Genomic DNA, 10976 nt, shown 5'->3' with positions numbered 1-10976 from the left:
AAGCGCGCGGCGTTAGCGCAAAGCATCAAAGGCGCCGACGACGCGCCGGCCGCGGCCGAGTCGAGCCGACGACTAGAGAGAGAGAGAGAAGTATGTTTATGGCGCAAGTGACAGAGAAAGAAATAGTATCTGTTCGGAATGACTACTTTATTGGCGCGCGTTGCCCTTGACCCGTGCGCCGGCTATTCACCTGTGCATAGCTGAAGTTGTAGATACGTTATTATTATTATTGATGACATTGATAAAATTTAATAATTAGTAATTTTTATTTGTTTATTTTAAGTGTGGGTTCTATGCAGCTTAAAACACAATATGGGACTGAAAATATCTAAAATTTTTATGAATTTTGCGACAGGAAATTCTACTTGATACCTATCAACTCAAAGAAATACCTAGGCCCGTATTTATAAACCGATCTCAATACCGCTCTCAAGAGCGATATCAACTGAGTCACTCTCAAGATGTAAACAGCGTCTTAAGTGCGACGTTAATTAATAGACGAATATTGAGCGCGTATCACATGATATCGATCTCAAGTTCAGGATCTCAAGTAAACGTCCTAATTGAGTGAACTATAGACCGAACGAATCAACGTTTCGTTCCTGCTTTAAAAAAATATTTCGGTTTAGGGCTTCAAACATATTAAAAATTGTTCAATTCTTTACTAAAATGTTAAAATTATTATAATTCAAACGTAGGTTGTTTAAATTTATTATAAAAACGGTCATTTAACGTTTTAAAAATAATTTGTTATGATTTCAAAACGCAATGCGTAGTGAAAACAAAACGCAACAAACATCATTCTCAAAAAAAAGACGCGTCCTTCGCAACCACTTGTTTTGTTTTTGTATAGTTTAGACTTTAGTTATCAATAATAAACGTAAAGTAATTACTGTCCATAACGATGTCAACAATTAAAAAGCATATTTTTACTCCCCTCGAGAAGAAAACTTTTTTGGATATATTGAAAAGATACTCCTCGGTGATAGAGAATAAGGATACCGATGGCGCTTCATTACGCGCAAAAAATGAAGCTTGGGATATTGTAACCAGAGAGTACAACGCAAGCCCTCATGCTACCAATCAGGTAAACAAAGTTATTTAACCTTTGGTGCGCGATTTCCTCTCGCTTTTTGCTAGTTTTTTATAATTGCATCCTTGATTTTAGGTTACAAATAAACAACTTAGGAGATTGTGGATGAACCTCAAGCAGCGGCAAAGGGAAGCACTGACAAAAGAACGTCAACATCGGCTAGCTACTGGAGGAGGGCCTGCAACCAGTGATGCAGTTGTAGACCCAGATGTGTCTGAGGTGGCCCCTGCTCTAATAGTTGGTATCGATGATGCTGTTGACTCTGATACAATTCCAGGTAAGTAATTTTCTTCTAATATAGCATCACGCCTATATCGCCGAAGGGGTAGGCAGAAGTATATAGTAAATACAAAATCACTACTTGCCAGCTATGTTTAAGTCTGAGGGGTGAGCCTATGGCCAATGGTCTAGAGCCAGAGCTGGGATTCAAACCTGGCAGTATGTTGTAAGCCACACATTCTCCAAAAACAGCTATCATCAATTCTATCATTTTTAAATATGTAAATTAGATCTTTTTTATATTTCTCTGTTTAAATTACTTTGTTCCAGTAACCGCTGACCTTGCCGTCCAAGAAGTAAATATGGACTTGCAGCCCGTCTCTTGTCTTCCCTCAACTTCTTCCCAAATACCATCCACCAGTGCATTTTCTTCATCACCATTCCCATGCGCTGTTGTTACACAAGCACCACTTGCCCTTGCCCCAACCCGGACAACATTGACACCACCTCCACCTGGAGTAGGTCCACTACTGTCTCTCACTGCAAACACTCCACCACCAGCTCTCCCTACAACCACTCCACCACCACCTCTCCCTACATCCACTCCACCACCACCACCTCTTACTGCTTCCACTCCACCACCACCTCTTCCTACATCCACTCCACCACCACGTCTTCCTACCCCACCTCCACGTTTTCCTACTCCACCTCTTATTAACCCATCAAATACAGCTACCCAAACTTTTCAAAGGCATAAAAGTTCTATTCTGGATAAGGAATATAAAGACAGACAGAGACGGGCTAATGAGATTCATGAGTTGGAGGTTTTATTGTTAAGAGAAAGAATAAGAGAAGCGAAGGCGAGAGCAGACCTCGGTGTGCGTCAAGCTAGCGGCCTCAAAAAAAAATGGGCACGAAAAAATAATTTGACCATACCAAAAAATAGTACTCTTATTGAAAAAAATAGTACCTGTTGTAAAAAAATTAGTACCATCACGGTTCTGGATTTATAGCCACGTTTTATTGCACTTGCTAGCTTGACGGTGAGCGAAATTTGGCGAGAGTTAACGACAAGGTCTTTTGCTTTGATTTAAACGCCAAAAAATAGTACCGAAATAGTACTCACCCCCTGCAAAATACCGAAAGTAGTACTTCAACGGTTCCAAAGTTATAAAGGCAGTTCTTTGATCCCGCTAGCTTGACGTTTTGAAAATACCTATTATCTGGGGAACGCTTGCATACTTCAGTATGTAACTAATGTCAATAAACTCGTATGAAATAGTACTCCCTACCATCATAATTTTGATCCGATTCTCTTTGTAGAAATGTTAAAAAATCATCATAACCTATGCCATACATTTGTTGTTGATACAGTCACGTAGACAATTACATAACCTCACAATTTATTCGTAAGTATTGCCATTTTGGAGGTCTACCCTACCATTTCTTTGCACTTCAGAGTGCTGCTATTACAAAAAAATCCTATTGCATACACCCATATGCACTAATTTTAATATAAAATGGCTGCATGGGTCTAGTTCTTATCGAAAACAATCTGTGATTTTAATACATCATAATACATATTTAATCTGCTGTTTTATTTTATAATTTATAATTGTTTGTCATGTTGAATTTGTTACGGATCGAAGTGTTTGTTAATAAACAATTTGCAGTACTTATTTATAGAATAACTCAAAGAGTTTCAACAATGATATTACTTTCATCTGACAACCCTGGCACTTCACCAATTTTTACCCAAAAATGGGGAAAAAATACTAAAATCTGACAACATTCTTGACCATGTGTAATAATTTTGTTCGCGACTGTACTTGTCTTGATAAATGTATGATACAGGTTATAATGACTTTTTGACATATTTCTACAAAGAGAATCAGGTCCAAATTATGATGGTAGGGAGTACTATTTCATACGAGTTTATTGACATTAGTTACATACTGAAGTATGCAAGCGTTCCCCAGATAATAGGTATTTTCAAAACGTCAAGCTAGCGGGATCAAAGAACTGCCTTTATAACTTTGGAACCGTTGAAGTACTACTTTCGGTATTTTGCAGGGGGTGAGTACTATTTCGGTACTATTTTTTGGTGTTTAAATCAAAGCGAAAGACCTTGTCGTTAACTCTCGCCAAATTTCGCTCACCGTCAAGCTAGCAAGTGCAATAAAACGTGGCTATAAATCCAGAACCGTGATGGTACTAATTTTTTTACAACAGGTACTATTTTTTTCAATAAGAGTACTATTTTTTGGTATGGTCAAATTATTTTTTCGTGCCCATTTTTTTTTTGAGGCCGCTAGCTTGACGCACACAGACCTCGCAGAACTTCAACTGCAGCAGCAGTGTTCGTCAGGTACATCAGTATTATCTACTTGCTCATCATACTATTTTAAAAACTAGTATAGCTTTGTTAAGTCCTGGGATAATTAATAACACTTTTCATCTAATTTGTTTCAGATACTGCAACTGATGCCTGAAGAGGGGATGTGGCATAATATAATAAATGGAATATTGTTAATTTATTAAATAAAAGCATATAAGTCAATATATAAAATATGTTTTATTAAATAATTTCAAATACTATTCAATCACAAAGCACTGCTCATAAAGATTATTGGTAATAATTTTCAACAATTGAATTTCTAATTAAAAATCCAGTGCTAGTGCTTGGTATTAAACTATCTGTTTCTTCTTGTTCATCATTCTGATTCTCATCAAAAACCATGACATCATTTAAAATTAATGACAAGTTGTGTAATACCGCACATGATACAATTATATGAGAAACAGTTGACAGTTTGTTACCTAGGCCTCTAGATAAACAGGGAAACCTCCGCTTCCAAATGCCGAATGTTCTTTCCACAACATTTTTGGTTTTTATTTGAGCTCTATTGTACCGTACTGAGGGAGCATCTTCGGGGGCAGGTCTTATAGGTGTGAGAACAAAAGGTAGTGTAGGATACCCATTGTCTCCGACAAGTCTTCCATTTAAAATACCCTGCGTGTATTTTATGTAAACTGATGACATTTGAAATATCCTAGAATCGTGCATGCTGCCTGCCCATCTGGCTACTATGTCTAATATTTCCCTGCGGGGCCCTGCAACAACCTGGACATTAATAGAAAAATCTTATTTCCTATTTCTAAAGACTTCATGGTGCTGGCACCCTGGTGTTGATACAATTTTAACATGGGTACAGTCAATAGCTCCATCGATCCCGGGAAGTCCAGGCCACTGTCCATGTCTACCCATCTCTTTAAACAATTCTCTGTTTCTGTTAGCCTCTGCTCCTCGGGGAAACTTTATGTAGTGTGTATGCAATTGAGCTAGCAACTTTGAAACCTTCGTAATAATATTTGAGGCGGTAGGCTGTGATATGTGCAGTAAGTCTCCACAGACTATCTGAAAAGGCAAGGTTTGTGTAAGTCATTTATGTAAAATTAAATTGCTTCCTATTACTAACTTATTCCTGTCCTGGACACAGGCTTTCTTTCATTTACTCGTTCAGAAGGATATGCTGCATTGCTCTACTGTATCCAGACCTCAAGATGTTCAGATACATAGTAATTTCGGTGTTCATTGTGCTGTCACTTACACTTTTTAAAGACAAAAGTAGAATAATTAGTATTGAATAAATTGTAGCTTACCTGAAATGACGCTGTAGCATAAAATCTCAGAGTTAATAAAACTGCTATTTCCGGAGCAATCGGTAGACCTCTGTTGTCCTGTTTTTCTAAGTCACTTCTCAGTAACGATGTTATAAACAATACAGATTCTTGGCAGAATCTGTATCTTTTCTGGAACCGATCCGCTCGCATTTCAAAGGGATTTTCGGCGTCCCTGATATAAACTTTTGGCAAACGATACGCATCTTGCCATAACAAATCGTCGTAATGATCTAAATCGTCGTAATAATTGATTTCTTGTAAAATATTTTCTAATTCCATTATCGCGAGATCACAAAACCCGCACTCAAGTCACGGTTTGACGGCACTCAGCAAACACGATCTTAAGTAACATCTTGAGAGCACTCTTGAGAGCCGAGTTTCGTTTATTAATACGGCGTCACTCAGTTGATATCGTAACCCTAAACGCGCACTTAAGTTCCGTTTATTAATAAGGACGTCATCTTAAGAGCTCACTCAAGATAGATCTCAGAGATAAGAGCGGTTTATAAATACGGGCCCTAGTATCTGTTCGTAATGCCTACTTTATTGGCGCGCGTTGCCCTTGATCCGTGCGGCTATTCACGGCCGAGTATTCATTAAGATAGATCAAACAAGCCCTAACTCGGAGGTCTTGCGTCCCAGGATCCTTTAATTATGTCTTAGAACCTTCTTGGCCTATGTGGTCCAGTGGTTGAGAGATGGGCTCATGATGTGGAGGGTCCGGGTTCCTATTCCGGTGGGGACATATCATAAAAATCTGTTTATAAGGCCGTTGGTTAGGACGTTACAGGTTGATCACCTGATTGTCCGAAAGTAAAATGATTTGTGCTTCGGAAGGCACGTTAAGCCATTGTTCCCGTCTACTACTTATCTAAGTAGGTACGTAGCCGTTACATGAATAGGTATTGTACACAGAACAGGATAGGTTTAATTAGTTCTTTACTGATGATTTAACAATGAGATTTAAAACCACGAATAACTTAGTACTTATTTACCTCGGTACCAACATGTAACAAGAAAAAATAAGGTCACTCCTCTTGGACAATTTTTTTCTTTGAACATGCCGACATTGCCTACGCGGCGGAGTTGCCGAACTATCGATAGGTAGATTATCAATTGTTGAACTTGAAAATTGTCTAAACTATCGAAAGTAGTGATAGTACATTTAGATCGATACTAGCGATAGTCGATAGTCTTGCTTTGTAACAATAATGGTAGGTATTGATATAAGAGATCTATCGATAGGTACCTACTATTGTTTTTTTTTTAACTAGGTACCTATCGATAGAATATCGATAGGCAACACTCTGGCGGAGTGTCCGCCCAATTCTAGACGCGACCTCGCTCGATTTTTGTGTAGCGTGGTTTTGCGTAGGTACTTACATACTGAGTTGGTGGATGATTGACGTAGTAAGTAACTAATTACCTAATCTGTGGTGGTTGTGTTAGTTGGTTGTTAGGTATTCTAATGACAACAAAGAATACAATTATTTACTGTTTCAACTGTTTTAGGTAGATAATGGCCCCGATTCCTATGAGTAAATGAATGAATAACCCGGCCGAATCAAAAAGGTATCTCGCTGGTATGCAAACCGTTTGACGTGTGCTGTCAACTTAATTCTGTCGGTTGTTTTAGGTTTCTGCTTAAAATTGACGTGTTGTGTGAATTTTATGCCTGTCGATTATCCGTCCATTTAAGAATAAGAATAAAATAAATTTATAATTTACGATAGACAGAGAAAGAAATAGGATCGGTTCGTAGTGCCTACTTTGTAGGCTGCGCCGCCGCCGCGCCGCCGCCGCGCCGCTGCCGGAGTGCGGAGCGGGGCGTGCGGAGTGGGGCGTACGGAGCGGGGCGCACGGCGCGCGGTGCGTGTGGCCGTTGGCCCGTTCGAGCAGCTGATTACGGATACCGCAAAATTGTTGTCTCCATTACATTGAAAATTTTCAAAAATTTGTCATTATTGTTTTTTTTATTGAAATTTGGGTTCTATGCAGCTTAAAGCACAGTACGGAATTGAAAATAATTAAAAACAAAACTCAAAATTTCATGAATTTTGCGACGGAAAATTCCACTTGATATCAACTCAGAATCATGGCCTGAATCAACCCTCAAAGTTTTCGTTACGACGTCACTAACACCCTGTATACCTACACGACTGATAATTAATAAATTAATGTTATCCTTATATGTAACTGCATACCTAAGGGTAAAATATATTTTATTCATTTATTTATTTTTTCCAGTAAATAATAGGACGTTACTATTACTGTCCTAAAAACAAATTCAATAATTATTACCACATAAAAAATTATACTAAATATTATTACCAAGCCCATATGGTCGATATTAGGTAATACACAATAACGTGGGCTCAGGTAATCTATTTTAATAAAAACAAAATCTTAATTATTCCGAAGATAATTATCACACAAGTACATAATGTAAATGTACTTCCCCTCTTTATACTTTCAGCCTCATTTAACAATATCTTATAATAAAGAGGAAAGTTTAGTTCAGTGGTTCTGAATATTTTAATGAAAAAGGTCATTTGAATAAATGTATCGAAATTCTTACTTGCACTTATATTTGTATTTTCTCTAATCAATTTGACATGTTGTCTTAGGATTCATTTAACTACTCAATGTCGACAACAATTGCCAACTTAGCACAGGATGTTACAATCAATCTTGTGTCTGGGTGCCCTCGTCATTACCCGTTCTTCTTTATGTATTTCTTCTTCTTTTATGTATGTAAACAAATAATGTGTAACTTTGATAATTATTGTAGCCCTTGGTGTGCCAATGAAAAATGAGTGTTATACTATATGATGAAGTCTCACAGTCCTTTCGACTATAACTATCGTTGTTGTTCAAGAGCTTCGGAAATGTGCTCTATGGTGAGGTCCCTGTGAGGCTCTTATAGCCAATCTTGATGTTGAGCCCCATCAGAAATTTGTTCTTGTGTAGTTCTTTTGTTGTGAAATTGATAGTAATGTGAAATAGGTATTTAATGTACTTGCTCAACTTCAACTTTATTATTTAGAACTATGTATCTATTCTAGTACAGTATAGTATAACCATATATAACATACATAATATCGATTCCATTCTTGAGAACTGGTGAAACTTGTTTAGCGAACAGTTATTATTCTTATTGTTTTTAAATGATAATATCAAAACGTTTGGTGGAACGCCGCGCTGAGTTTATCAGGCGACGGCTGTGCCTCTGACTGCCTTTATTGGGATTAAAGTCATGGGCAGCTTAATTAGCTTTTGTGATAACAATGTATGTACTTTATTCATTAATGAATAATCATATTATTGGTACTCGTTTCAATTTAAATGTTTCATTCCCAACTAAACTTTGAACATCTACACTGTTAAAAACCTCTCGAACAAGGAGCGAGTATAATTATGAGATTAAACGAACTTACCTGTAAGTGAAGTTCTATCTCAATTATACGAAGCTCCTTGTTCGAGAGGACTCCCTCCCTTCAATTTTAATATCCCGCCCTAAAGCTTCCACAGGTGATGGAGTTGTCCATGAAACATGCTTTAAACATAATGACATTAGTTGACAGCTGCGCTCAGGAAGCGGGAAACTAACTTTTTTTTTTTTAGCTTTGGATATGAGCTTTGAAAATTGTGACGATGCTGGAGCATAAGACGTAGACTACACTGTTAAAAACCTCTCGAACAAGGAGCTTCGTATAATTGAGATAGAACTTCACTTACAGGTAAGTTCGTTTAATCTCATAATTATAGCATGCGGTTTAGTTAACTTACAAGACTCTTTGATAAAATAAAACAACTAATACAAAAAATTGTTTTTTATTAAGATCCCATAACAAATATTATACCTATCCTATGATAAAAATAACACAATCTTATATTACACTCTTATATAATAAAGGATATACATATATTATTTTTCCAAAATAAGACTAACTTTTCACTTATATTTTGTACATATTTATGATCAAATGGCACATTTATAATTTCCACTTGTTTATTTTTAACATAGTCAGGGTCAGCTACACAAAAGTATCCACTTTTCATTGCTGTTAGGTACATTTGCAGCTGCATCTGAGCATTACATCTCTCTGAAGGCTGGCCATTGTATATATAGTTTTTACAAGTTTTGGCACTTATGGGACATTTTATTTCAATAATATTGCCATCACATAATCCGTCTGGAGAGCCAGCGATCATGGGATAATGACTACTCAATACAAGACCGCACTTGGTAATTTTTTTTTTTTAGCATATCTTCCACGGTTCTTCTCACTTGATCTTCAAGCACACGGCCCCGTTTCATATGTTTGGTTTCTGGAATTTTTCCACCTAGTATCAAAGATACAAGTGTACCGTCAGCTGTTTTGCAACGACTAACTTCATATGCCTTTGATGCGGTTATCCGGCCATAGCTTAATTCAAACCAGAGATTGCTTTTGGATTGCTCTAATGTTTCTTCTTTAACCTTCTCAATTAGAGCTGTTGTAATGATAACATTGCTCAAAAATGTATCAACACATTTCTCTTTATATTTTAGCATAAGCTGATGCATTGAAAGTGCTTCAGTTTCGCTCGGAGAATAATTGGGTTGATATCTTAAAAGCTCGCAGTCATGCACTTTTCTTCTCCTTCCTTCTTCTATAAATTTTGTCAGAACTATGTTATTTGCTGGCAATAAGGGGCTGCTCTTTGACAGTTGTTTGGTCGTGATTGATTTCAAAGTACTGCCAACTCTAGACAACTTTGATTTTTTCCAATAGCACTCGGTTGATGTACAAGAAGGCTCCTCGCTACGACGGTGAACCCAAAATAAAAAAGCGATTGCGTGTTTGCAACCACCTCTTGAAGCAACACAGTCCTCACATACTACTGAAACAATCACATCATCTTCTTCATCAATAATCAGGGTGCATCCATATAGTTTAGCGTGAACTTTGTGTTCTGGACACATTTTGCATTTCACTGTGCACAAATGGGCGTCACGCTTGAGCTGCACGTAGCTAATAGCATCGTCTCCGTATGATGCTCTAGAAGACCTGAAAAAAAAATGCAACTAGTTGGTACAAAAAATCTAACATAAAATCAAGTCAAAAATAACCTAAAATCAAAGTCTTTATTTCAGGAAATATAACTCATTTTATTTAGTAAACTGAATGAATGCTTACTAAGTAATGTTTTACATTTCTGTTTACTTACATTGAAGTCTTAACGTTGCGAAATTCCGAAGAACAAAAATCACTGTTAGTTGCGAAAAATGTTCCGAGCATAACAGCGTCAATTTTTGGTAGATTAGTCGAATTTGCTTTACTAAATCCGGACTCCATAGCTATTTATCTTAAACTTTTGAAATATCGATAATTAAGAAGTTTTTTTTGCAAAAATCGGCGAATAATTGTTACTGGGTTTGTGTATTTACTACTAAAACGTCAACAACAACAATGGCGCACGCACTGACTGACGTGATTAAATTTATATTTTTCGGTTTTAAATAATGAAAAATATTAATAATCTTACATTTTTATAATAAATAAATAATTGTATTTACTTCTATACATAATAATGAAGTTATATATGTATATTACAACATGACCTATTATTTTTTAGTGGACACAAGCCTATTGAAACTGAAGAATTGAAAAACAACAGTTCACTTGAAAAACTGTCTATTAAAACTTCCACAATGTACATGAAAACCTTATTTCTATGAAAACTTTCCCTATTTAAAAACATATGACCCAGTGTTACTACAAGGACACACGCCTTTACAAATTATGAACAAATATCAAAAGAGTAATGACGTTGACAATAAATGGAACGCGTTTGTGCGAATGAAACGCACTTATTCCTATCAGTAGGTACATGTGAGAACGAGACACCGCTATAACCATAAATCCTATTAGCGTTTGTCCCTTTTTATTGACATTTAAACAAAACAAACAGTATGAATGAAGTGGAATATTGA

At 36.7% G+C, this 10976-nt stretch overlaps 2 protein-coding genes across 2 annotated transcripts; one reads left to right on the top strand and one right to left on the bottom strand.

Moving 5' to 3' along the window:
* Positions 1–704: 704 nt before the first annotated feature.
* LOC126376877 (formin-like protein 1) lies at positions 705–3818 on the top strand. Its single transcript, XM_050024434.1, has 4 exons — positions 705–1087; positions 1169–1370; positions 1643–3680; positions 3785–3818. Exons 1-3 carry the CDS (start codon positions 905–907, stop codon positions 2323–2325), a joined length of 1068 nt encoding a protein of 355 aa, XP_049880391.1. The 5' UTR covers positions 705–904; the 3' UTR covers positions 2326–3680; positions 3785–3818.
* Positions 3819–9221: 5403 nt separating this feature from the next.
* On the bottom strand, positions 9222–10425 carry LOC126376795 (uncharacterized). Its single transcript, XM_050024342.1, has 2 exons — positions 10211–10425; positions 9222–10050 (listed from the first exon to the last, which is right to left on the bottom strand). The coding sequence occupies exons 1-2, from the start codon at positions 10336–10338 to the stop codon at positions 9222–9224; spliced, it is 957 nt and encodes a 318-aa protein (XP_049880299.1). The 5' UTR covers positions 10339–10425.
* Positions 10426–10976: the final 551 nt, after the last annotated feature.

This window comes from Pectinophora gossypiella, chromosome 21, assembly GCF_024362695.1.
Source record: "Pectinophora gossypiella chromosome 21, ilPecGoss1.1, whole genome shotgun sequence".
Taxonomy (NCBI): Eukaryota; Metazoa; Arthropoda; class Insecta; order Lepidoptera; family Gelechiidae; genus Pectinophora; species Pectinophora gossypiella.
The sequence above is the reverse complement of the archived record's forward strand: the minus strand, read 5'-3'. Positions and strand labels throughout refer to the sequence as shown.